The sequence below is a fragment of the Tursiops truncatus genome, chromosome 13, assembly GCF_011762595.2.
Source record: "Tursiops truncatus isolate mTurTru1 chromosome 13, mTurTru1.mat.Y, whole genome shotgun sequence".
In the NCBI taxonomy this organism is placed as follows: Eukaryota; Metazoa; Chordata; class Mammalia; order Artiodactyla; family Delphinidae; genus Tursiops; species Tursiops truncatus.
Window position 1 is genome coordinate 29448270 of NC_047046.1, and position 27421 is coordinate 29475690.

The 27421-nt window shown below is 44.6% G+C and overlaps 1 protein-coding gene across 2 annotated transcripts in view; it reads right to left on the reverse strand.

Annotated features, from left to right (window-relative positions):
• RAB31 (RAB31, member RAS oncogene family) overlaps nucleotides 1-27421 on the reverse strand; it is a 112377-nt gene that overhangs the window by 46738 nt on the left and 38218 nt on the right. For both annotated transcript variants that reach the window (XM_033837566.2, XM_019920774.3), the window contains exons 2-5: nucleotides 24525-24604; nucleotides 20251-20332; nucleotides 1339-1410; nucleotides 162-268 (exon numbers count right to left, since the gene is read on the reverse strand). In XM_033837566.2, the coding sequence (XP_033693457.1) occupies nucleotides 162-268; nucleotides 1339-1410; nucleotides 20251-20332; nucleotides 24525-24604 (341 nt within the window). The remainder of the gene's footprint in view (nucleotides 1-161; nucleotides 269-1338; nucleotides 1411-20250; nucleotides 20333-24524; nucleotides 24605-27421) is intronic.

Below are 27421 nucleotides of genomic sequence, written 5' to 3' on the forward strand. Positions count from 1 at the left end.
TCTGGTTGAATAAATACCACCTTGATCACCACAAGTGAATGACATAAATTAAATTATGACACTGAGAACAGACTTAACCACACAGTTGTGACAGCCTTTTACGCACAGACATTCAGGATGGAGGACTTGAACTGCATAGACATTTTTAAAATGCATCTTACCTAATATCTGAGAGGTCGCACTTGTTTCCAGCGATAGCCATCACAATGTTTTCTGGACCATGTTCTTTCAGTTCTTTCACCCATTTCTTCAAGGTATGAAATGAATCCTAAACCAAAAGTGTAAATCAATCTTGGGAAAGACCCATCAGTGTAATATCTGAACCACGTAGAAATACAAACCCAATATAATTTAATGAAGAAAAATATCTTCAGGGGGCACACAAAGGTTAACATACTACCCCAACCTTGGCACAAACTCTGTAAGTTATACTTACAGAGCCTGTAAAAAGTTCCCCTTCTAAAATGGAAACTTGAAGTTAAGATAATCATATTAGTAATTTTCTTTTATAAATAACATTAATGTTAGCCTTACCTCAACTTGAGTGAGACAAAGCTATAGGACTGAACCAATGTTCATGCTTAATCAGAAAAGAAAAAATATATACATACATACATACATACACACACACACACACATGCGCATAAACGCACGCTTTAGAGTCCTATTTTCCTAACTGCTCTTCCCTCACAATGACCTCCAGGAAACAGCCAAGGTAGCCACTCCAATTAGGAAGCAGTGGTCAGGAACTCACGGATGGTCACAGCATCGAATTAGTTAAAGCAGTTAACTAAGTTCAGTTAAGCAGGTCCTCAACGCTGAGTTCCAGGAGTGGGGGAAATGCGAGCAGACCACTGCCGTTATTCATTGATGGGTATCTTGGGTCCTCAAAATGATAACTAAAAATACATTCATCCCACATGCACGCAGACACACTATACATATATACACATCATCCTTGGTGTTTCAAGTTGTATGATTGAAACATTAATAGGAAATAAGTATCTATAACCATCAAACACGCAAAATTTAAAAGTAATTTTCCTTTTCCTAAAAATCTGACATTCTGGAGACCAGTATTAGCAGGCATAACCTTGCCCTTACAAACAGTCAATTTTAAAAGCGAATGATCATTGTTTATTTAAGTTAGCAGGTAGATTTGAAAGGCTTAGCTACATATAGATGAGAGAAACTCAAAATTTGGTGTTCACTCACCCCAACCAGCATACTGCGGAATCTCACCCCAGGCTGCTGGTGAGACTCACTGATGTCTCTGCCTTGGTCTTTCTAGGGGGATCACCATAAATGGCACCTAAATTCTAAAGGGGACCTTCTTACCTGTTTGGTAATATCATACACTATGACAGCTGCTGCGGATCCACGATAGTACATGGGAGCCAGTGAATGAAACTGTTTAGGAACAATGGATAGTTTTAGGCCAAAGTGAACATACTTTATGCAACCCCAAATTAAACATAAAATGATCACCCTACGTCATCCCCATAGGATCCCTAGAATTTCCCCAGAATTCAGATCCGATGATAAATTTTCCTCCTCAATGGCACATTCCCTTGTAGTTTATAAACCATGAGATTCATTCTTGGGAAAAGCGTTATTTTCAATGTTGCTATCCTATGAATTTTCTTTTCCCTACCGCTCATCATTTATCTAATATGGTGGACCCAGGGCAATCTCATTAGGATGATACAGCGATAAGATGTTTGCCAAGGGAAGGAAAAGGCAAGACTGGCACAAAGCACACCACCCGGGCCTGGCTGCTAAGGAAAAGCCCTGCAGCAAGGGCATCTCGGCCTCCGCCCTCGGGTCTGGAAGGCTGCCGTCCCACAAATTCACAACAAATGGTGAGAGAGATGAGCTTCGTTCCAAATGTGAACAGAGCAAGTGTTGCTGGTCATGAGAATCATTCATCCCCAAGCAGGGCAGATACTTATCCTGGGGATACATACAGATTTTATGTATATTTTGAAGAATATATCTTTAAAGATATTTGAATATATCTGAAGCATATATCACGGAGGTGTTTTGAAAGACAATAAGAAAAAGATAACTCAGCTCAATAGAAAAATGAACAAAGGATATATATAGATAGATAAATCACAGAGGAAGAGTAATAAACTATCAATAAATATTTTAAAATATGTTCAATGATAATAAAAGAAATGAAAATAAAAGCAATGATAGGGTATTCATTAATTTATTAAGTATTGAAAAGATTGATCATATCCAGGGTTGGTGTGGGTTTGGGGCAGGAGGCACTCATACACTACACAGGAAGGTATTTTAAGACCTGTTTATGGAAAGATGCTCAACACCACTAACCATCAGGGAACTGCAAATCAAAACCACATGAGATATCACCTCGCACCTGTTAGAACAGGTATTATTAAAAAGACAAGAAATAACAAGTGTTGGCAGGGATATGGAGAAAAGGGTACCCTCATACGTTGTTGTCCGGAATGTAAATTGGTGTAGCCACTATGGAAAACACTATGGAGGTTGCTCAAAAGATTAAAAATAGAACTACTAAATGGTCCAGCAATTTCTTTTCTGGATATTTATCCGAAGAAAACAAAAACACTAACTTGAAAAGATATATTCGCCCTCATGTACACAACGGCATTATTTACAAAAGCTAAGACATGGAAAAACTACCAGTGTCCATCAACTGATAAATGGATCATCAATAAGATATGATACACACACATACACGCATACACACTCACATACACACACACACCACACACACACAGGAATATTATTCAGCCATAAAAAATAATGAAATCTTGCCATTTGCAATACCACGGAGGGAACTTGAGGGCATCATGCTAAGTGAAGTAAGTCAGCCTGAGAAAGATAAATACCATATTATCTCACTTACATGTGGATCTAAAAACAAAAACTGAATTCACAGATACAGAGGGCAAACTGGAGGTTGCCGAAGGCCGTGGGTAGGGGTGGGCATAATAGGTGAAGGTGGTCAAAAGGTACCAATTTCCGGGCTTCCCCGCCAATGCAGGGGACACGGGTTTGAGCCCTGGTCTGGGAAGATCCCACGTGCCGCGGAGCAACTAGGCCCGTGCGCCACAACTACTGAGCCTGAGCTCTAGAGCCCACGAGCCACAACTACTGAAGCCCGCGTGCCTAGAGCCCGTGCTCTGCAACAAGAGAAGCCACCGCAATGAGAAGCCCGCGCACCGCAATGAAGAGTAGCCCCCGCTCTCCGCGACTAGAGAAAGCCCCACGCAGCAACGAAGACCCAACGCAGCCAAAAATAAATAAGTTTATATAAAAAAAAAAGGTACCAACTTCCAAGTATAAAATAAATAAGGCAGGGGAGGGAATCAATAGCATAGTGACTATAGTTGATAATACTGTATTGTATATTTGAAAGTTCCTAAGAGAAAAGATCTTAAAAGTTCTCATCACAAGAAAAAAGAATTTTAAACTGTGCAGTGACGAATGTTACCTAGGATGTGAACTAGACTGTTTGTGGTGATCATTTCACAATACATACAAACACCGAATCAGTATGTTGTAAACCTGGAACTAACATAATGTGGTATGACAATTATACATCAATTTTTTTTAAAAGTCAAGTACATAGAAGCAAAGAACAGAGTGGGGGTTAGCAGGAACTGAGGGCGCTGGGTAGGGGTGGCTGGGAACACACTGATCAAAGGGGACGAGGCTGCAGCTATGCGGGTAAGTCTAGAGATGGAATATACAGCGTGATGACTGTGGTTGATAATACTTGAACCTGGAAATTTGCCAAGAGAATAGATTTCACATGTTCTCACCACTTAAAAAGGGTAACTATGTGAAGAGAAAATATGCTAATTAGCTTGACTGCAGTTATCATTTCACTACGTATACATACATCAAATCATCGTGTTGCACACCTTAAACATATACAATTTTTATTTTTTAAAAAAAAGAGATCTTCTTTCAAAGCTACTGTTGGTAACATATAACAAAAAGTTGAAATGTGCGTATCGTTTGACCCCAAAGTTCCACTTTTGTGATCGTCACACAAAGATCCTCATCCCTATGTGGTAAATGGGAGAAAAAGATTCAAAACAACCCAAAGGTTCATCATAGAGAATTCATTAACGTTCTAGGTATATCATGGAAATGCCACAACCATTAAAATGATGGTGAGGATTTTTATTTATAGGAAAAGATATCCTTGACATACCGTTAAATGAAAACAACAGTCTCAGAGCAGCAGACGCAGCATAATATAATTTTGGGTAAAATGCGTCTGGGTGGGTCCATGTGTGTAAGCATAACATAATGTTTCTCAAAATGTTAACAGTGGGATTTCTCATCGCGTGTACCTTTTCCTCATAAGAGTCTGTACTGTATAAATTTTTATGATGATTTTTAAATGATTTTTAAATTTTCTAAAAGCAGCCATATTTCAGCCATAAAAAATAATGAAATAATGTTCAGCAACATGGAGGGATCTAGAGATTATCATACTGAGTGAATGTAAATCAGACAAAGACAAATATCATATGATATCACTTATATGTGGAATCTAAAAGAATGATACAAATGAACTTACTTACAAAACAGAAATAGACTCACAGACATAGAAAACAAACTTATGGTTACCAAAGGGGAAAGGTGGGGGGAAGGGATAAATTAGGAGTTTGGGATTAACATATATACACTATTATATATAGAACAGACAATCAACAAGGACCTACTGTACAGCACAGGGAACTCTACTCCATATTCTGTAATAAACTATGTGGGAAAAGAATCTGAAAAAGAATGGATATATGCATATGTACAACTGAATCACTTTGCTGTACACCTGAAACTAACACAACATTGTAAATCACCTACACTCCAATATAAAATAAAAATAAAATTTAAAAACAGAAAAAGAAATAAAAATAAAAAGCAGCCCTGGTGGCACAGTGGTTGAGAGTCCGCCTGCCGATGCAGGGGACACGGGTTCGTGCCCTGGTCCGGGAAGATCCCACATGCCGCGGAGCGGCTGGGCCCGTGAGCCATGGCCGCTGAGCCTGCGCGTCCAGAGCCTGTGCTCCGCAACGGGAGGGGCCGCAACAGTGAGAGGCCCGCGTACCACAAAAAAAAAAAAAAAAGTAGCCATATTTACTGGGGAGTCGGGGGGAGGGGGTAGCAGGGAGAGAAAGTTCGGATCCTGATGTTTTTCTGGCAAACAATAAAACCATCGTTCATTTTTACTTCCCGTGCAATACTTTTCATTGAATCAACACTGGCCAAGATGAAATGATCCTATTTGGAAACTGGAAGCACACCCAAAGCCGAGGATTCCTTCTACTGCAGGATGCTAGTGTGGCCTCACCAGAGTGTGCAAAGAAGCAGGCCACCCACCCCAGCCCCACGGTCCTCGTGCCATCTCCACCTTGATGAGAAACTGCCCTGCTCCTGTGTGGCTTTCGGAAAAGGGAACGGGTTGGGTGGAGCTCAGGATGGACCCAGGAGATTCCAGCTGGAGGACCATGGCCGCTGACCAGGAGTCACTGAGGACAGAGCCTTTCCATAGGCACTGGCTGCCCAGCTCTGTGTTTGTTGTCCTTGTCAGGCATCAGAAATCTATTTTTAGTCCATCCTTTGGCAACCCACTCCAGATGCAGAAACCAAAATCAGAATTCCTGCCGTAAAGGAGAAAAAACCCATGTATTTTTTAAAACATTCCTGCTTTGCTAATGGAAAGGAATACATAGAAAGTGTCCTTTTAGCCCAATTATATAAAATGTCTATTTTTCCAAAATAGCCTCCGTCTAAGAATGGTCCACTTACACACTCGAAGCAGGAGAGTCAGTACAAAATGTATACACAAAGAGGAGCCAATCATGGATTTTCTAAGACAGAACTCGTTTTCAGCTGTAACACCGTGAAGTAAATCTGAAACGGTCACTACTGTGCAGGTCGCGTGAACTATTTACCAGAGCTTTGTATATAAGGCATTACTTGCTCTTTCCTTCCTCCAAATGGAATCATTTTGAAATAACTCTGTAGATGAAGCCACTTAAACTTTATTACCAGGGACCTGGGGGTTTTAATGAGTTAAAGTTCGTGTCTCAGTTCCAAAACCCAGTAATGCGTTGGCCAAAGGATAATGTTTGTGGAGGACAAAAAGATAAATCATGTCTGGCCTACAATGTGTATACTTTTCCCCTACAAATATAAAACAAAAGCCACAAGCAGCCTCAACACTCAATATGACATCATTCCATTTCCGTGGGGTTGGAATTAAGACTGGTGAAACACGCTCATAAAAGATTCTTCTAGAAACAAAGTTCTCAATCACAGGAGGTTGATAAAACTTTTTTAAAAATCTCACCTTGAAAGGTTATTTCAAAATCAACACAATAGGTGCCAGTTCAAAATCTCTTCTTCCCACAAAAAAAAAAAAAAATCCCTTCTTCCCTAACTATCCAACAAATATCAAGAATGCCAGATTAAAGTGTTCAGATCATTCTCAGGGGACATTTGTTTAGAAGAAGCGCAGGCATTGTTAACAGTCAATCCGTCCCTCAAAAGAAGAGGCCGTTTGGGCTTCCCTGGTGGCGCAGTGGTTGAGAGTCCACCTGCCGATGCAGGGGACGCGGGTTCGTGCCCCGGTCCGGGAAGATGCCACATGCCACGGAGCAGCTGGGCCCGTGAGCCATGGCCGCTGAGCCTGCGCGTCCGGAGCCTGTGCTCCGCAACGGGAGAGGCCACATCAGTGAGAGGCCCGTGTACTGCAAAAAAAAAAAAAAAAAAAAAAGAAGAGGCTGTTTATGTTCATGTGTGTGACTGTTTGTTTGTAATTGCTGGATGTCTACAGGGTAAGGGCAAGGCAATGGCCTTCTCTGAGCTTCTAAGACCCTCAGCTTTCACAGGTGCAAAGTGCTGCTCCCACTTCCAGCAACGGGCAAAATGATAAGTGGGCATGACCTTTCTGGAAAGCATCTGGACAATGTATTTAGAAAGTCTTACCTAAATGTCCATCGAGAGAGGAGTGGATAAAGAAGATGTGGTACATATATACAATGGAATATTACTCAGCCATAAAGAAGAATAAAATAATGCCATTTGTAGCAACATAGATGGACCTAGAGATCATCATACAAAGTGAAGAAAGTCAGACAAAGACAAATATCATATGATATCACTCATATATGTAATCTAATCTTTAGAAATGATACAAATGAACTTATTTACTAAACAGAAACAGACAGACAGAGAAAACAAACTTATGGTTACCAAAGGGGAAATGTTGCGGGGGAAGGATAAATCAGGAGCTTGGGATAAACACATGCACGCTACCATGTATAAGATAGATAACCAACAAGGACCTACTGTATAGCACAGGCAACTCTACCCAATATTCTGTGATAACCTACATGAGAAAAGAATCTAAAAAAGATTGAAAATATGTATATGTACAGCTGAATCACTTTGTTGTACACTTGAAACTAACATAACATTGTAAATCAACTATACTCCAATAAAACTAAAATTTTTTTTAAAGTCTTGAAACATTCATATGCTCTGACTCAACAATTCCACTTCTGAAGGGGCTGATCAGAGGTGGCCTCAAAGAAACCAGAATTCATTCTAGAATCATCAGTAATGCTGAAAACTTGTAATCAACCTCCACGTCTAACCATCGGGGACTGGAAACATAACTTTGGCTTAGCCGTGTGATGGAATACTGGGCAGGAATCACACTCAAGTTTCTGAAAAATTTGAAATGGCACGTGAGGCAAGATGGCTTAGTATTTCCCAGAGCAGTGTTTTCTGCAGAACCCTGTGCCCCTGAAGTACTTTTTGGGAAAAAGGTTTCTTGGTCATGTAAGTTTGAGAAACTCTACATATTACAATGTTCCCCTGGAGGTTTACGGAGTTTTATTAGTACATGAAAGGCTCTGAAAATTTCTGTAGTAAAGGAACTTATTTATTTTGCTTTTAACTCAGAATTTTTAATTTACTTTTTACCTTTTTTCAAGTAATATTTATTAACATCTAGGGACCTAGTGAGTGTCCTGAGGACCCACCTTAGGGGCACAGGATGAAGACCCAAGACAGGGTGTTGACCTGCGTCTGGCTCTGTACCGGTTTGGGGGTGGCGGTGGCGGGGCGTGGGTGGTAACAGCTCAGGCTTTCCCAGCTCTGTGAGGACACTCACGGTTCAAGGTGAGACAGGCTCTGCATGGAACCTCCTTCCCCTGCCCTGCTCTTGCCGTACCTGCAAAACAAAGCTCCCTTCTTCCCATCCCACAGCATCCTTTGTGTGCCCACACACACACACACACACACACACACACTCAGCACACAGGCAGAAAGTGTTACTCCAGGAAACCTAATCCTTTAGACCACCAGTCTGCTTCAGGCAAAATTCCTTACACGCAGGTTGGTGGTGGCATAAATTCCAAAGCAGCAAAATTCTGCACATCAAGGATGAGCAGTGGTGGAAAATACACGAAATTTCCAAACAAGGATAGGCCCCAGCTGGGCTCTCTCTCCCCAGATGAGTAACCCAAGCCAGAGGGCTATGGCATCGGGTCCTGGAACTTCAGGGACTGGTTGTTTTAGGATTTTCAGAGAACGCTCTGTCCCTGGTGAGATGCTTCCACGCAGCCTGGGAGCCAGTGCTGGTCTGTCTCGGGGGCCAGCGCTCGAGCAGAAATTCTCACCCTCCCCCACAACACCAGGGCCACGCACACTCAAGGGCAGAAGCCAAAATACATCCCGAGGTCCCTCAGGATTCAAACAAAGAGGGAAGTGGTAGAGGAAAATTCCTGACATTCCGACATTCTCAGCTGGCAAAAGTTGAATGGAAAAACCACTACTGAATGTACTTTCTGTGTCATTCAGAAGAGCGTTTCTAAGATTTACACAGACCCTCCCTCTCCACAGAAAAGCAGAGGCCTATTTAATATGCCTACTCAGATGTCCTAAAATCCGATAATACGTAAAGTTTAATAGAAAAGCCTATTAAAATGGTTATTTCTGAATAATGCCATTACAGGCAAACCATCACTTGTTTCCATATTTCCTAATTATTTTTTAAAAAATTTTTAAGAGGATACACTACTTTTGCAATGAGAGGGGATTTTTCCCCCTCTGCTTTCTCTTTTCTTTTAATGCGCCAGTTAATGTCAAAGGGCTTCCTCTGCATTCGGAGATCAAAGGGTTAAAGCAAAAGTCCCAGGAGGAAGCTGCGATTTAGGGTCGCCTGACAAGGTGCGTGCAAACCTTCTGTAGCAGAAAATGATATGGCCAAATCCAAATGTCTTTCCACAAAAATGGTGTCGGCGTGGGAGTAAGGGGAAGAGGATCAGTGTGTTTTAAAAGACAAGGTCGTGAGCTGGCCTATTCTGATCCCTACAATAATGCGTAAGACAGAAGTCGAGGTTGCGAAGCGCTGTAGCAATTCACGTTTCTCCCACCCATGAAAAACCCAACCACGGGGACCCTCAGCTCTCAGTCCAGTTGGCTGGCGCGAGGGAGTGGGGAGCGGTCCTATAAGTGCAGAACCACGTGTGCCCCACTTGCCCCTAAATCATCGGAGGAAAAGCGGTGATGGGGTCACGTCTCCCTCTCTCTCCTCCAGGCTCTGCGTCCTCGGCCCTCTGAGCTTCAATGTCCCATCGTGGAGGCGAGTCCCCCGTGGAGTGGGACCACAGAGCATCACCCGGGATCGTACGCGAGCTGGCGACCCCGCACTCACAGGGGCCGGCCACCCCGGTGCCAGCAAAGCTGGCCCCCGATGCAGCCACGGGGAAAGCTGCCCCCCGCCCCGTGCATCGCCTTCCTGAGCCCAGCTCGGCCTCCCGTGACCCACTGTCCCAAAGCTCCCATCAGTGCATTTAGATGTGGCCGTGGCCTCCACGCTGGCTGCACAGCGGGGGTGGGGGATGCTATCTTTTACTGCTGGGTTGTGATATTTGTTTACATACACTGTCGAATCTATTTTTAACTTTTTATCGTGGAAATTTTCAAACACACACACAAGAAGGGAGCAGAGTATAAAGCACGTCGGTGCTCTTATCCCCCAGACTCAGCACCCCTGACCCGCGGCCCCTAATATCCGCCCCCCCTTACCGCCCAGCCCACGCCCACCACTGGAGTCCAATGCAGCAAACGCTTGACATCATATCATGTTAACTGTAAAGCAGAAGGATTTTTCTTCAAATATAAGTCAAATTGTGTCACCTTCCTGTTCAACATCTGTCTAACTTAGCATAAAATCCACCCCCTGGACTGTGGTGTCTAAGGCCCTCATCGCTGGGGCACCAGGCCTGAACCTGCGGCCACAAGGAGTCCCAGGTTTTTCCCCCAGCGGGACCCTCCTCCACCCACACCCACATGGCTCGCCCCCTCCTTCATTCACACATTTCTCAGCTGCCACCTCCTCCGAGAACCTTCGGTGACCCCCTATCTGGGCAGCAGCAGGAACTCAACAAACATTCGGAGACAGAACCCACAGGATGAGCCAATAACCCTGTGCAGGCAGGCTAGACAGGGGGATGGGGTGGGGGGGTGTTCCCATTTTACAGATGAGAAAGCTGAGGCTCCGGATGATTACGTAAATTGCCCACAGACACACTGCTCTTAAAAGACCTTGAACACAGGTCTTCTGACCCCAAATTCCACGCTTTTTCCACTCATCAGCTGATTCTCTGAAATGAAGCATTGCTTACAGAGATGAAGATACGGGTTGGCACTAACTTTACTCATTCATTCATCAGCTATCACCTGGACACCTGACACGTGACAGGGACCGTTCTAAGCCATGGAGACTCAGGGTTGGTAGGTAGGATAACAGCCCCCAAAGGTTTCCACCTAATCCCTGGACCTGTGGTGATGTTACGGTGCACAGCGACGGGCATTGGGTTCCTGGCCAGCTGATCCTGGGATGGACAATTACCCTGGGTTACCAGGTGAGCCCAGTGTCATCACAAGGGTCCTCTCACATGGAAGAGGGAGGCAGGAGAGTCAGAGAAACTTGAAGATGCTCTGCTGCTGGCTTTGAAGATGGACGAAGAAGCCACAAACCAAAGACTGTGGGCGGACTCTGTAAAAGGCCAGGAAACGGATTCTCCCCAGAGCCTCTGCGAAGGAACCTGCCCAGACCTGTGAGAGCGTGAGCCCGGGTTGTTTGAAGCCACAGGAAACAGAGAAGGTGAAGAAGACAGACAAATCCCTGTCCTCCAAAGCGCACATTTTCCTTGGAGTGGAGGGTGGAAGCGCCGCCTTCAGAGGGGCTGTTCTGGAGATAAAGGCACACAGGGTGAGGTCCCTCTCAGAGGACACTCCTCTGTCCCCGTGTAGACACGACCTGCTCTCTGCCCCAGGTTGCTTGAGACTCACAGAGGGAAACTGGACCCAACCCATGCCTCACAATTAGAAGTCACTTAGGGTGTCACGTCCCAGACTAGATACACACGGTAAAAGTCCAACTATCGAAGCATCTTCACCTAGAGGAATCACATCCCTCCACAGGACAGGGAGATGCCCTCTGGGGAACAAAGGAAGATAGTGGGGTCTGTCATGATGGGGAGGATGCAGAGGGCAAGGGGCTGGGTCCCTTTCAGACCAGCTCAGGGCTGAGACTCCCACACCCCACTCCTGGATCCCCACTCCCCATCCCCTTCCCCACTTCCAGTGTCCCATCCCACTGGCCGAGGGCAGAGACGTTTACAGTGTTTCCCGAAGGATCTATTATTTTAGTACATGGACGTGTCCTTCCTCTTGCTCTCCTGTCAGCAGCATCTCTGACACACAGGAGGGCAATTCTGCACCTAAAGTCCTATTTTCCTAAATGACACCAACACCCACACACTGAACAACTCTGGGGACCAGGTCTATGAGCAACTAGCTCTGTCCCCTCTCCCACACCACTGTCAGGCTCTTTTCCTGTAGTTTCTGCCGCCAGATAACTGCCCCTCTTGGGCTCTACCACTTTTAACTAAAGGAGACTCCTGGGGCTTCTTCTAAGAGGAGCCGCTAAAAAAGAACGAAATAATGTCATGTGCAGCAACGTGGATGGACCTAGCGACTGTCATAGAGAGTGAAGTAAGTCAAAGACAGGTATCACATGATAGTCCTTATATGTGGAAACTCAAAAAAATGGTACAAACCATCTTATTTACAAAACATAAATAGAGTCACAGATGTAGAAAACAAACTTATGGTTACCAGGGAGGGAAAGGGGAGGGGAGGGACAAATTGGAAGATTGGGATTGACATATAAACACTACCATATATAAAATAGATAACTAATGAGAACCGACTGTATAGCACAGGGAACTCTACTCAACGCTTTGTAATGACCTATATGGGAAAAGAATCTAAAAAAGAGTGGATATATGTATAACTCATTCACTTTGCAGTACAATAGAAACTAACATAACATTTTAAATCAACTCTACTCCAATAAAAATTTTAAAAAATAAAAATAAAAATAAATAAATAAGTAAGAGGAGCTGCTGTGACCCGGCCCCGTCGACAGCTGTTGATCTCATATTAATAGCACACAGCACATCTGCAGGTTTCTAAGCTGTCTTCTTCCCACAAAACCTTCATCCAGTTTTCCTTTCTGGGAGCGTTCTTGGTGGGTGATGGAGCGAGGGGGTAGTTCCCTTATTCGGACCTCGATTCACACTGTGACAGCACTGTTCTCTGGGGGAGGGGGGTGCATGTACTCTATCTCCTCCCACTGAAGGGAGACCCCCATGGAAGTTTGCGAGGAGGCGCCCCAGGGTGGAGCGCCCCCAGCAGTGCTCCAAGTGTGTGCTCCGCGCTGGGAGCTGGGCCTCTCTTTCCAGGGGCTGCAAGGCGAGCGGGGGAGAAAACAAAGAGCAGCTCATTTGGAGCCTGTAAGAGGCCTCTTTCTTCAAGGATTCCTGAAGGTCAAAATTTCCTCTGACTGTAGCTGCAGCCTATGAATAGTGAACCACTTTCCTGACCATGGACTCCAGGGCCCTGAGAAAGAAGGAAGGAGAGCAGACAGGTTTCTTTTGATGTTTGTAAACGAGCCTGAACTTGACCTCAGATACTTGCTGTCTTCAGTTCTCTTTTCCTTCTCAAGGACCCATTCAGACCCAGCAGTGAGGCCAAGGCATTCTCAGCTGCATCCCAGCACCCGACCTCCAATCACCTAAGTTTCCAAATGATGGGAGACTGGTAGGTGCTGGCGGAATTCAGCCGCAGTAGGGGAACAAGCAGTACCGCTAACCAGCCCGGGCACCCAAGTCTTCACAACGGCACCCATGAAGCCGTCAGCTCCTGGGGCCTCAGTGGCTTTTCCTTCTTCAGGCACCCGGGGCTCAAGGAAAACCCCCGACAGAAGGAGCAGGTAAAGATTAAACAAACCCGGGTGGTGCCAATATAGCTCTTTAGTATATCTTTTCTGGAATCTTTTAAATCTCTCACAATTGGGGAAAAAAAAAGAGTCTGTGCGCTTACTTGGAAAGTGACCATAAGCCTTTTGAATCAATGGGTTTCAGAATATGATCGCATTATCATTAGCAGTATGTATTAAGTCATAAAGTCTGGTCTTGGGTTAGATAATATTGCTGCAAATCAGCTGCAAATACTACTACTTTGACGACTGATTCCTTCTTTTAAAAAAATATATTTAGTCAAACACCATAAATTTCAAGTCTAATAATGGTTTGGTACATTGTAAGTGATAACCTCACAAATATGACCTTGTTCATGGTACTACATGAACTTACTACAGGGACCACATTTAAACATTTAAAAGGTTTAATACTTTATTCAACATTTTTTCTTTAGGTGCTACTGTGAGGTCAAGACTGCACTTCCAAATCACGAGTAATCTCCAAAAAGATGAAAGGCAGCGTGAAACTCACTTATCACTTATAATTTAAAGGCTTAAGGAGTAGGCAACCTCAAACTCACTATGGATTCAATACAATCCCTATCAAAATCCTAACTGGAGTTTTTTCGATAAACATTTACAAGCTGATCCTACAATTCATGTGGAAATGCAAGGGACCCAGAGGAGCCAAAAGAACCTTGAAAAAGAAATACAAAGTTGGAGGACTCATACTTCCCAATTTCAAAGCTTACCACAAAGCGACAGGAAAATTTTAGATCAAAGGAATAGGACCGAGAGTCAGGAATTAAACCCTCACACGTGTGGCCAACTGATCTTCAACAGAGGTGCCAAGACAACTAACTGGGCAAAGAATAGTCTTCTCAATTGTGTGTATGATACTGACATACAAAGAATGAAGCTGAATTCCTTTCTTACCAAGATACACAAAAAGTAACAACAAATGATCAGGGAGCTAAATGTAAGAACTAAGACTATAAAACTCTCAGACGAACATACAGGAGTAAATCCAGTGACCCTGAGTTAGGCAAAGACAACTGTTGGCGAAAATGTGGAGAGATGGGAACCTCATGCATTGCTGGTAGGAATATAAAATGGTGCAACCACTTTGGAAAACAGCTTGGCAGCTCCTCAGAATGCTAAACTTAAGAGTCACGACCAATTTCACCCCGAGATACATACCCAAGAGATTTTTAAAAATGCATCTGCACAAAACCCTGTACAAGAATGTTCACAGCATTATTTATTCATAAAAGCCAAAAAGTGTAAACAACCCAAACGTCCATCGACTGATGGATGGATAAACAAAATGTAGTAATCCATACGATGGAACATAAACAGCCGTAAGGAGGAAGTACTGACCCAGCTACAACACGGATGAACCTTGACGACATGATGCTCAGTGAAAGAAGACAGAAAACCCACAGACTGCATGAGTCCATTTATATGAAATGTCCAGCTTAGGAAAACCTAGAGACTGAAATTAGCCGAGGGCTGGGGGATTTGAGGGGAGGCTATTTTTTAGTCTGTATGTGTGTTCTTCAGTTTCATCCTTAAAAAGCATAAAACAATGAGCTTGATTTCAGAAGCCAGTCTATCCAACTTCAGATGTTTGCAGAGGACTGGAGAGTTTTTATGCTAATAACGGAATCATCAACTCGCCTTTGTGGAGTCTGTGACTGTGGTTCAATTGAAACCAAAATTACACAAATGCAACCGTTACGGCTCAGGCAGCCTACTAGGAAAGACAGACAGCTGTAACACTGACTCTAACCAAACGACACAAAAGAATAAGATGAGGGCTTCCCTGGTGGCGCAGTGCTTAAGAATCCGCCTGCCAAAGCAGGGGACACGGGTTCGAGCTCTGGTCCGGGAAGATCCCACATGCTGTGGAGGAACTAAGCCCGCGTGCCACAACTACTGAAGCCTGCGCACTTAAGAGCCCGCGAGCCACAACTACTGAAGCCCGCGTGCCACAACTACTGAAGCCTGCACACCTAGAGCCCGTGCTCCGCAACAAGAGAAGCCACCACAATAAGCCTGCACACCGCAACAAAGAGTAGCCCCCGCTCGCCGCAACTAGAGAAAGCCCGCGAGCAGCAACAAAGACCCAACACAGCCAAAAATAAATTAATTAAATTAATTAATTAATTTTTTAAAAAAGAATAAGATGATGCTAATATTTTTCCAGGTTAGATTCTTAAAATAATGCTGCTCTGATGGATCAGACCAAGAGAAGGAAGCCTGACATTTTCCCAAGATACTGACATTTTCAATGGCGTTTTTCTATAGATTGTGATTGTGTTTTAAAGCAGGCACAGAAGGATCTAGAAGCACACATCTAGAAAGTGAAGGTTGCATCTCACATTGTGATATTTAATAGCAATGAGGATATGCTGGTCCCCAGTTTAAGTGAAAAAACAAAGGAGGAAATCAAAGGACACTCGGAGGGAAGGAATGACGTGTTGATACCGTGGGACAGAAGTCTCATCTCCCCTCACAAATTCTGACGATGGGACGACAGACCTGGGCAGATAAGTTCCTTTCTCTTCCCGGGGTTCTCCCTGAGCTGCAGCTCCTGAGTGCATCCTTCTAGGGGCTTTGCTCACCTACCGCGGGTCCTCTTCACAGATCAGCATGGAGCGGAAACCAGCACCCATGCGAACAGGGCAGGGTGGAAACCTCAAAAGCCCCCACCGAGCTCCAACACGGGCACTCTTCCCTCGCAACACCCCTCTGGGGAGCAGGAAAGTAAATGCACAAATCTCGAAAATGGTAAGCTGTTAACAAATTGGATTCAACAATCAATTGGAAATGGTTACATTTCTTTTAAACCATTTTTCTTACAGAGGCACTCGGTGGATTACCATTTGCCATTGAAAGAACTAGAGGATGCCCATCATATATGGCTGAACTAAAAGCAAAATTAAGACAATATATTAAGAAAGAATGCACTCTTACACCCAGACAAAACTCTAGTTTGAAAAGATACATGCACCCCCTATGTTCATAGCAGCACTATTCACAATAGCCAAGACATGGAAACAACCTAAATGTCCATCAACAGAGGAATGGATAAAGAAGATGTGGTACATATATACAATGGAACATTACTCAGCCACAAAAAAGAATGAAATAATGCCATTTGCAGCAACATGGATGGACCTAGAGATTATCATACTAAAACAAGTCAGAAAGAGAAAGCCAAATACCATATGATATCACTTATATGTGAAATCTAGAGTACGACACAAATGAACATATCTATGAAACAGAAACACACTCACAGACAGAGAACAGACTTGTGGTTGCCAATGCGGGGTGCGCAGGGAAGGACTGGGAGTTTGGGATTAGCAGAGGCAAACTATTATATATAGGATGGATAACAAGGTCCTACTGTACAGCACAGGGAACTATATTCAATATCCTGTGATAAACTGTAATGGAAAAGAATATATATATATGTATAAGTGGGTCACTTTGCTATACAGCAGAAATCAACACAACACTGTAAATCAACTATACTTCAATACAATTTAAAAAAAAAAAGAATGAATACACTCTTATACAAGGACAGGAGAACCGGGATCCCTTTACATCTTCAGTGCCCAGAGGGAAAAACAAACTTTCAAGAGTACGAATCTGTGCCACACGTATAATGCAGGATTAGTACCGGCAGTAAGTAGCGCATCGACGGAAGTGCCGTGTGTGCCAGGCAGACACAGACTTGCTCTAATTTTGAGGAATTAACATATGCAAAGCACTGCACTCAGCAGTCTCCCTCCTTGAGGACACAGAAATCTGTCTTGATATTGTCAACTCATAAATCCAAAGAGATTGGATTTGTTTAGCGTTGTGAAAACTAAGGAGAACAGCAGCAGATTTCTATGAAGATAAGGAGGAAAAATAAAACGCACTGGACTCCAACAATTAATGAGAGAACCAACAGCACTCTGCACCAGCAACAGCAAGGAATTTATTTTTAGCTCAAACACGAGGGAACGTCATTACGAGCACGATTAAGTCCCTCAACGAGCCGCCGAAACGACTGAAAGACTGCCATCCTGGAGAGACAGGGGACCGCACAGGGGGACCACAGACAAGGGCAGCCGGGAGTCACACACCAGCCCTTCGAGGGTCAGAGGGATCGGACAACCAAGAGTCTGGGTGGATACGGCTCAGTCGCTCTCCACAAACTGGATTCACCTGAAGTTACCACCCAAACCCCATCCCTCTTCCCTGAAGTATAAAGAGAATCACTAGTACGGAGGTGTGCCTTGCACTTACAAGGCTAACCCTTTTCAAATTATAGGCACAGTAATATAGTCACAGGTGTCTATAACCTCTAAGAGTCAAATTTTAGAAAAGCAATTAGAAGAATTAAAAATACAGTCATATGAAAAAAATTTTATTGCTATGTTGCTTTGAGATGCTGAGTGGGCCAGACTCCAAACTAAAATAGTCACTTTAGAGTCAAATTTCATCAAAAGCAATCGACCCCTTGAATATTTTATTGGAATAAGTAAGTAAATGTCAAATGTCCTGTTCAGATTATACAGAAATCTCCCTTTAAGGACACTATTATCAAGGGAAAACGGCAGATTATAAAGACTCATGATCCCATTGATATGAAATTATCAGCACACACAGTGAGCTATCTGAAGGATGGTCACCTAATGTCAACAGTGGAAATACCTGGGGGTTGGGATTTTGGGTAATTTCACTTTCAACTGTATGGTTTTGTATGATTTTTCTATCATAACAGAACTATAAAGCACAGGACCCAGACTGCTGGATTCAAATTTCAGCTTTACACCTTATTAGCTGTGTGATCTTGAGAAAGTTACTTAACCTCTCTGTGCCTGGGTGACCTCCCCTGTAAATGGAGATAAAGACAGTCCCCAGCTCAGAGTGCACTCAGCATAGGGCTGGAGCACAACAAGCCTTCAGGACACGGCAGCCGGCGGTAGAAGCCGCAGTGCTGCCAGATCTATGTAAAATTGACTTATTACACTCAATAAAAGCAGCTGCAAAAGCAACTATTTCATGGGCAAAAGTAAAAAGGGGAGCAAGAAAAGCTCACTGCTTAAGTTTAAATAACAACCCCTCAAACTCCCAAAACAAAAAACTAGCAGATCTACTACAGAGAACACACAAGTACATGCAGAAGAGGTCCCTAAGAAGACATTTCCCCTGGAATCCATCCCCCTCACATCAGGAAACAGAGAGAAAGAGGGGCCCCAGGCAGCAGCTTCATACGTGCATATCTGCACTCTCAATTCCACAGAGAAATAGAAGACATTCTAATGAGGTTAGCATTTGTAGGACAGAAGATTCGTCCCAATTAAAGAAAAGAAAATCTCTGAAATGCCTTAATCTACAAACGCTGGAATGTTCATTTTAAGAGTGGATTTATAGAAAATGAAAATTATATAAACACACACTTGATTTGTTAGGAGCTGATGATGAAAAATGATGGATTATCCTGAACTCCTGGATTCTCTTTCTTTGAGAGGGAGACGGTCCACAGAATCGATAAGTGAATTCAGTGGTGTATTAGAGGCTGGTAAGGGCTATGGAGAAAAATGGGGTGGGGAGGGTGGGGAGGAAGTGCTGACATTCTAGGCAGGGTGGGCAGAGAAGGTGACGTCTGAGCTGGGACCAGATCAGGGGAAGTTCAACCTGTCACTCCACGATCACAAGCTCTGGTGAAAGTTTTGATCAGGCCGAAAGCTCTCATTGAAGACGAAGTATCGGTTACCGCTGTGTTCACTTCTCCTGGCCATCCCTCTCAACTTTGATAACATACACTCTACTTACTACACACATTCTCTGTTCTAGACAGTCTGCTGGTGTTTGTTATTTCACTTTTTAAAATCTAAAGATGTGAGGTTCTTGAGTAATCTTCTCCATAAATATCTTCAGCAAAGAAAAAGAATCAGGAATAAGAAAGCAGTCATCTGCTGTTTCTGGTAGCCCAATGTCCATTGCCCTGTTTCCGAGCAAGAGAACCCAGACTTTCCTCAGGGAACAAAGCCCGTCCGGCTCCCAGCCAGCAGGGTTCAGGTGCAGCTGAACGCAGCCCTCACCTCCAGGGGTAAGTGTACTGCCTGGCCCCACCAGTAGGGGTGCCACAGCCCCCCGAGCACATGACCAGGTGGAGAAGGACCCCAGGGGCAGGTCTGGGAAGAGGTGCCTGCTTCCTGGGGTTGCTGATGAGGCCTCCTTGCCACCCTCGTGGAAGGGAAGCTGGTGGGTCAGCCTAAAAATGAAGTCAATTTAAAGGTAAGCAAGCCAAGGACTTCCCTGGTGGCGCAGTGGTTAAGAATCTGCCTGCCAATGCAGGGGACACGGGTTCGAGCCCTGCTCTGGGAAGATCCCACGTGCTGAGGAGCAAGGAAGCCTGTGCGCCACAACTACTGAAGCCCGCGCACCTAGAGCCCGTGCTCTGCAGCAAGAGAAGCCACTGCAACGAGAAGCCCTCGCACCGCAATGAAGAGCAGCCCCTGCTCGCCACGAGAGAAAGCCCGCACACAACAATGAAGACCCAGTGCAGCCAAAAATATAAATAAATAAAATAAATTAAAAATTAAAAATAAATAAAATAAAGGTAAGCAAGCCAAGAAAACCAAATAAGAGACGGATGCCCTGGACAGCACGTTGGCAGGAATGGAACTCAGCCTCACCCTAAGATGATGTTGCCCCCTTCTTTTTCTCATAGCTGAAGAGTACATTTCCTTTTTTGCTTAAATTATGTCAAGCTGGGTTTCTATCACTAGCAACCAGTGGTCTTGCCAAATACAAAGAAACCATTGGTCGCTGGCATTTTTCCCCCCAGGATTTTCCCTAGAAAGCCAGCAGCAGCACGTTCTTACCCGTTCCTGACCAGCAGTGTCCCAGATGAGGAACTTATGAAGTTCATTTCCACAAGGCACTGTTTTGGTCATAAAAGACGCCCTGAAAAAGAAAACCGACATCTCCACGTTACCGATCACCCCTACAACCTTCACGAAGACTCCTGTTTCCAGCAAGTGAAGGTGGAGCCTCTGCAGGACTCCAGAAGCTCTCCTCTCAGGGGTCACGGAGAGGAAAGAAGGGCTGTGTAGTCCTGTCACCAAAAAAAATATTCTGCATTTTCTGTTAGTACAAGGGGGGTTTAGCGGGGGAGAAGGCAATGCATTCAAAACAGTTTCCAAAACATTTATCTTCAATTGTTCTAAGATATTATGCCTGAAATCAGGAAAGAAAATAAAACCTTAGATGTTAAAAACATATTATCACCACAGTGAAGAGTGAAAAAGCAGCTGGTATTCGGGCATTTGACAGTGTGGGCCCTGCAGAGGTGCAAACAGTGGCACATACTCCCTGCTCTATGAATCCAGCACTGGTAGCAATGATTAGAATACTGTATCTCATTCCCATCCTGCTTGCCTAAGCACAGGGATAAAGATGGGTAGCTTAACAAACATTTGTTTCTTCCAAGAAAAAGGAAGGATTTGAAATTCTCAGTAGATAATGAAACACTTGCTATTTTCTTTTTTGCACAGTTCCTCTTAAAGCTTTTTCTTTGTGCTCAGGAAAGATGTAAAAATCCTTGTACTGGATAAAGCTTCCCATTCATTGAAAAATAGCAAGTCTCTCCAGTCCTGTGGCAGCCAGACATGAGCCTCCTGATGTGATGGGATTAGTACACGCATCACCTGGGCAGCATGCCGGGCAAAAACGTTTAATCTGAATTTAATCATGAGGAAGCGATCGGGCAAATCTGGAATGGGGAACGTTCTACCAGACAACGGCCTGAACGCTAGGAATAAGTCAGTGTCATGAAAAGCAAACAAAAACAACAGGCAGGGGAATTGTTCTAGATTAAGAGAAAGAGACAAAACAACCAAATGCACTGTATGGACCGAGACTGGACCCTGGAGACCCTGGATTAGGAGGAAAAGCGCTTCAAAAGACATTTTGAGGACAACTGGAGAAATCTAAATTTAGACTATATGTCAGATATTATCATTGAGTCGAACTAACTTTCTAGGTACAATAATGGTGTCCTCCTCATGTTCTCCTTAGGAGATACACACCGGAGTCTGCAGGGGAAACATGTCAGGGCATCTCTCACTTTCATGGACCCCGCAGGCCCTCCTGGTCCAGTGCAGGGTCCAGCCCTGCGACGAACCACTCAGCGCTCAGCCCAGTAATATTTCCTCAATTTCTACTCCTTTCCCCCAAGACTAAGAGGCAAACTACAGAAGTCCCAGGGAGAAAGGTATTCGGCCCTGCAATTCCCATACTGTTCCCACAACATACACACACACCAAGGTTAATAGTTGTAATTATCAACATACAATTGTACTAAGTGGAAATTCTAAGTATTTTTCTAAGTGATATGACCTAATACGATCAATATCGCATCTGCCCCATGACATTTCATTTCTTTCAGAGTTCTTAAACTATACATCCCAGATTACCGGTCAGAGCAAATATATTCCAAAAATAAAAATATCTTTACTACTTTTCTCATTATAAAAGCAATATAAGTATTTCACAAAAAAGAAATTCAAAAAATGAAAATAAAGCAGGAAAGTAAAATCAACTGTAATTTCACTACCTAGCCACGATCACTGCTAATAAGTTGGTATATGTCCTTCCAAATGATCTTTACACAACTTTTACCCCCAAACTGATGATACATAAATTTTGTTTTTCCTCCACTTTACATATTGTGGACATCTTTCAATTTCTATGAACATAGATCAACATCATTATCTAAAGGGACTGCATATTACACACCATGTTATGGATATAAGTTCATCCTCATCACCTATTTTTCACTATTATGACAATAGTCACATGAATATCGTTGTACCTAAACCTTTGTGTCCTTGTACACTATTCTTTGGACTTAATTCTTAGAAGCATATAGTCTCCACGTTGCTACGTTCACCAAACGGTGGGTTGTACCAACCTATATGCCCACCGCAGTGTATGAGATGACCTTTTCCCCAACCAAGAATCTTTCAAATCTTTCAGGATGACACATAGAAAATGGTATCTCATTCCTGTTTCTGTTATAGTTATCCTAAGTCTGGACATCATTTTAGTGTTCACTGTTCACTTGTTTTGCTTTTGCGAATCTTTAGTTCGTGACCTTTTCCCACTTTTCAGTTGGGATGTTCATCCCTTTCTTATGTACTTTTTGAGTATTTTACACCAGCTTTTTGTAACAGTATATTTTAAAAAATATTCTTCCAGTTAAATCTTTGCCCTTTTACTTGGCTTATGGATTCTTTCCAAAAACGCTTTTTTAAATTTTATGTGGACAGCTATATCAATATTTTGTCTTGGTACTTATTTTTGTTTTTGTTTCTACTTTGATGTAAGCAGACTTTCATTCATTTTTCAATATATTCTTGGCAATGGGATAAATAATACAGCAACTCTGCCCGTAACAAGTTCTCAGGCTTAGAAAACTAAGTTTGTGCCTTTAAAATCTTAGACTTTACTAACTGGGAAAAAAAAAAAAAAATCCAGGTCAACCCCTTCACTTTACAGATAAGAGGGGGGTAGATCTGAGACCTGAGAGACGGCCTTGACCCTGGTCAAAGAAGAATCTGATGACACAGTCAGAAGAGAATGCAGAGGCCCCGCCGCCAGCCTGTGGAACGGGGGCTCACAAAGTCCCTCAGTTTGCTCCCCTATGAAACAGGTCCCAAATCTATTCTGCATGATCTACGGGCTGTTGTAGGGTCAAATGAGGAAATGATAGCTGTGAAATCCCCACCTTGGTACACAGTAAGCCCGTGAGGAACAGCTCTAGTCACAGTAGTAATGAGTATCATATATATATGTACGTATATACCTGTATGTGCAGACACACTGCACACACGCGCGCGTACATGCACACATGCACACACCCCTCTCTGTCCCTGATTTCCTGCCACTAGGAGATATATCACTATTTGAAATGAAGACTGACAACCATTGGTCTTTTGGTTGTTTGGGGTTTTTTTTCAGCCTCCTTGCTAGCTTACGACTTCAGACTCTCAGGCATCTTCTCTTCCCTCTAGTTGCCTTCTCGAGCGATGGGTGCGAGCAATGCTGAACTGACTTCGTTCCCTGCGGGAAGCAAAGTCTGGCAGAGAAGCTAACACAATTTCCTTGTAAAGGTCGAAATAGAAAGGGAGGTGCACACACACGTCTGTTCAGGACGCCGACAATCTGCCTGAACCGCAGCCAGAGTTTCTTATGAGTCACAGGACGATAAGGATGAACTTTCGCTGCTGAAACGCTGCCCTTTCACAGCCTTCGGTCTTTCCCCAGCACAGTGATCACAGTGGGAGGGAGGTGGCCTCCCAGAGGACTCACTTGTTGTGAGTGAGAAGTTTGCTGTGTGCCTGCCACGAATTTTCTCCACTTACGGCTGATGGAGACCGTCGCCCTGTCCTCATCAATCCTACCCAGTTCCCCAAATTTATACACTCATTGTTTCTCTGCTGAGGAAGACCGAACCTTGCTCTCTGCAGAGAGCATGCTGTCTTCAGGGAGAAAACTAAGCCAGGCCAAGTTCCACGACAGTGAAGTATCAGGCACCTGCAAAACCGCACAGCAAAAGCGCATCTGGCAAAGGCGTCCGTAGGAAAGGGGAAAATGGAACAGGAAAACGCTCCTACGTTCCAAGGTCGGGGTCTGGGGTGAGCAATCCTCCCCTCGCCTCCCAAGCGTTAGAAAGGAGATGCTGACATCGGATTAAGCCAGGAAAGGAAAATCAATCTGCCCACAGGCTGTGCAGACAGCTCTGCTGTGAGTGGATGCGTTCCCGGTTTCCATGCAGGCGAAGTCAAAGCAGAACCCAAAGCAGAACCCTCGGGGATTTGCCCCAGCGTGATCTGCAGAATAACGCTCTCGGAGATCAAGGAAATGGCCTTAGGCTGCAGTGTGAGGAGGCTGGTTGGGGGGATGGAGGGGATTGACAGGGACAGTAAGACCGGACACACTGCCTAAAAGTCCCTGAATTTCTGTCCAAGTCTTTACAGTTGGGATTGGTTCTCACTGGCTGGGATGAAACCACTTGAAGGCTCAGACACAGAATGACCTCTCTGAGTGCTTAGAAAGGAGGAAAGGTGAATTAGAAGAACAGACGAGAACTCACCCAATGGTTGGGCTGATGTTGTGGTCAAAGTGATCCTGGACAAAGCGACACACGATGCTCGATTTCCCGACACCGGTGTCCTGGAAGAGGAAGAGAACACAGCCGTGAAGATGAAGGCCGCCGATGCTGACCGAGTCTAAACAGAACCCAGGACACGGGAGCTTCCTTCCAGCTGGTGGGAAGGGGGATATTTTCCTCTATTTCATACCAGCATGTTCAACAATGAAATCGTATTGCTTTCATAAAATGCAAAGAAGTATGGTAAAAATAAGTTTAAGAAACATGTCCCATCTATACACAGTAACTAACCTAGAATTGGCATATGCTCACAGTACATTTATTTCCAGAAGTTTGGAAGGTTTTGGAGGGTCTAAGACATATGGCAATGCATCACATTGTTTTGCTAGAAATAGAATTGATTTTGTTCAAAACTTTAGCACTCTAAAAAGATATAACCTATTTTTCTAGGTATCGCCCTGTAAAAATGATGAATTCTAATTATTGCATTTCTAACATTTTCTCTCTAGAATCTGATGCCTGCATAAGAACCTCCAGTTTTGCTCAATTATATAAAGGTCGCATCTCAGCTCTTTCTCTGTTAAATAATTCTTTAAAGCTGATTAGGATAGGGGTCCAGTTACACATTGGAACTAGGACACATGCGTTTTTCTGCAGTCCCTTCCAAAACACTTGGTCAAATGGTTCAAGGAATACAAAACACAAATTCACAAGGTCAAAGGGATGGGAGAAGAGGCAACCATCAGACCAGTGATGACAGCGAGAAGCAGTGTTGGGGGAGGGGGTGTCACTGGAGCCAAAGGGCCTACAGGGAGGAGAGCAAGTCAGTCCACGCCCACATTCCCTGAAGGTATCAAGAGCTGCAGGGCGACGCTGGAATCAGAATCAGGTGAAAAGCTGCACAAAATAACACCCTGGGCGCCCCAGGCACGTAACCAGGGGAGGGACATTCCATAAGGACCCAGGAGGCTGACTCTCCAGGAACTGTGTATCAGCCACCGGCTGGCTCGGGACTCCACATGCAACTCATGGGGCCCCGGGGCTACTGCCCTGGCCTGTGGGACCCCAGATGGAAGAGGCGAGGGTGCCCCTCTGGGGAAGAGGAAAACCCTGCAGACCCTGACATGTGGCATCCCCCAACTACAGGCCACGTGTGCACCCACCCCCAGCCCCCGTGCAAACAGAGCTTTGGGAATGCATTTTAATCTTTTAAAAAGAAAGCCTCAGCTAAGAAATACCAGACACTTATACCCACAAAAAAAAGAGCAGGATGCAATTTTAGCAGATCTTTCAGAAGCTTAAGAGGGACCCCTCAGAAATTAAAAATCCGATAGTAGAAGTGGAAATTTCAAAGGAAGAGTTACAAGGTGAAGTCGAGAGATTGCCCAGAAAGCAGGGGAAGGAGAGCAAAGCAACTGCCCCAGCTGTCAGCAGCTGTGCTTTGAGAGCGGCCGCAGGGCACGTGGAAAAGTCCTGTCGCCCTGCTCTGAGGGCATCACGTAGACTCGAGATGGACAGAGAAAGGGAAACGAGACACATTTAGCCCAAGAAGGAAAAAACATACTGATACACTTCTCTTAAAAATATAACGTTAGGGCTTCCCCGGTGGCGCAATGGTTGAGAGTCCGCCTGCCGATGCAGGGGATACGGGTTCGTGCCCCGGTCCAGGAAGAACCCACATGCCGCGGAGCGGCTGGGCCCGTGAGCCATGGCCGCTGAGCCTGCGCGTCCAGAGCCTGTGCTCCGCAACGGGAAAGGCCCACGTACGCAAAATAAATAAATAAATAACGTTAAAAGCCTACAGATCAAGGAGAAAACGCTGAAACTCAGATAAAGGTGTTTTTCTCTAGACACTGAAATATGAAATGAGATTTGAAACACCACTGCCCATCTGAACTACGGGCACGCCCTTTCGTTCCTACATTCAGGGGGCCGTTCCAGCAAACCTGGGGCGAGAGGGCTGTGGGCTCAGGATCCTCATCAGAAAGTCAGTGTCCAGAAGGCGTCAGCTCCCGGTGCACGCGGCCTGCGCTGGTCCCGAGCCCCAGGGAGAGCGCACCAAGCACTCTCTCTCTGCAGTGTGGGCATCGCTGTGCGGAGCTCAGAGAGGTGAGGACAGAATGGAAACATCAGCTCCTCTGACTCCAAATCAATGCCGCTGCTATTTCTGAGCTGCACCTTCGGGAGGGATTACAGCTAATATTCCTCACTCCCCCCAAACCACAAGGCCCTCCTTCCCATCTCAGCTGCTCTTAAAGCCCCCGTGGATGAGCACACCCTTGCCATCCTGCGGTCTTCGCAGCCCCGGAGACACTGGACATGGAAGAACTGGGCTGCCACCCAGGCCGCCCTCCTTCCCAGCTGGGACGACAGCCCCTTGACAGCCTCCGCCCAGCAGCAGGGAGCTCGCCCTCTAAGGGAGGGGCTGGCTCCAGGGCTCCAGGGTGCATCCTGGGGGTCATGATTCTGCTCCGGGGGCATGTTTTGGAGTACATCCATTTGCTCTACGCAAGGGCTCAGCTCAAAACTGGCTCCAAGTCCTCCCAACAGCCCAAGGGTTCTGCGAGGCCAACCCTTAAAATCCCCTTAAAGATGAAATATTCCAAAGCCAAAATTCCAAATTATTCATCATCTTCTCTGGATAACTCAAGCTAAAATCCCCCTGACCCTGCATAGTTAAAGCAGCCAGCCTGCTCAAATTTAGATTGAAGCTCATTCTTCCAACAAATACACTCAGTGTTTCTTTTCTTTTTACAATGTAACTCCCAACATCTCTCTCTTATACAATTGACAGGAAGGAAATACAGGACAAAAGGATAGGCAAAGTTTTAGTTTCTCTCCGAAAGGAAAATATTCTTACAAAGCACGGCCTAAATCAT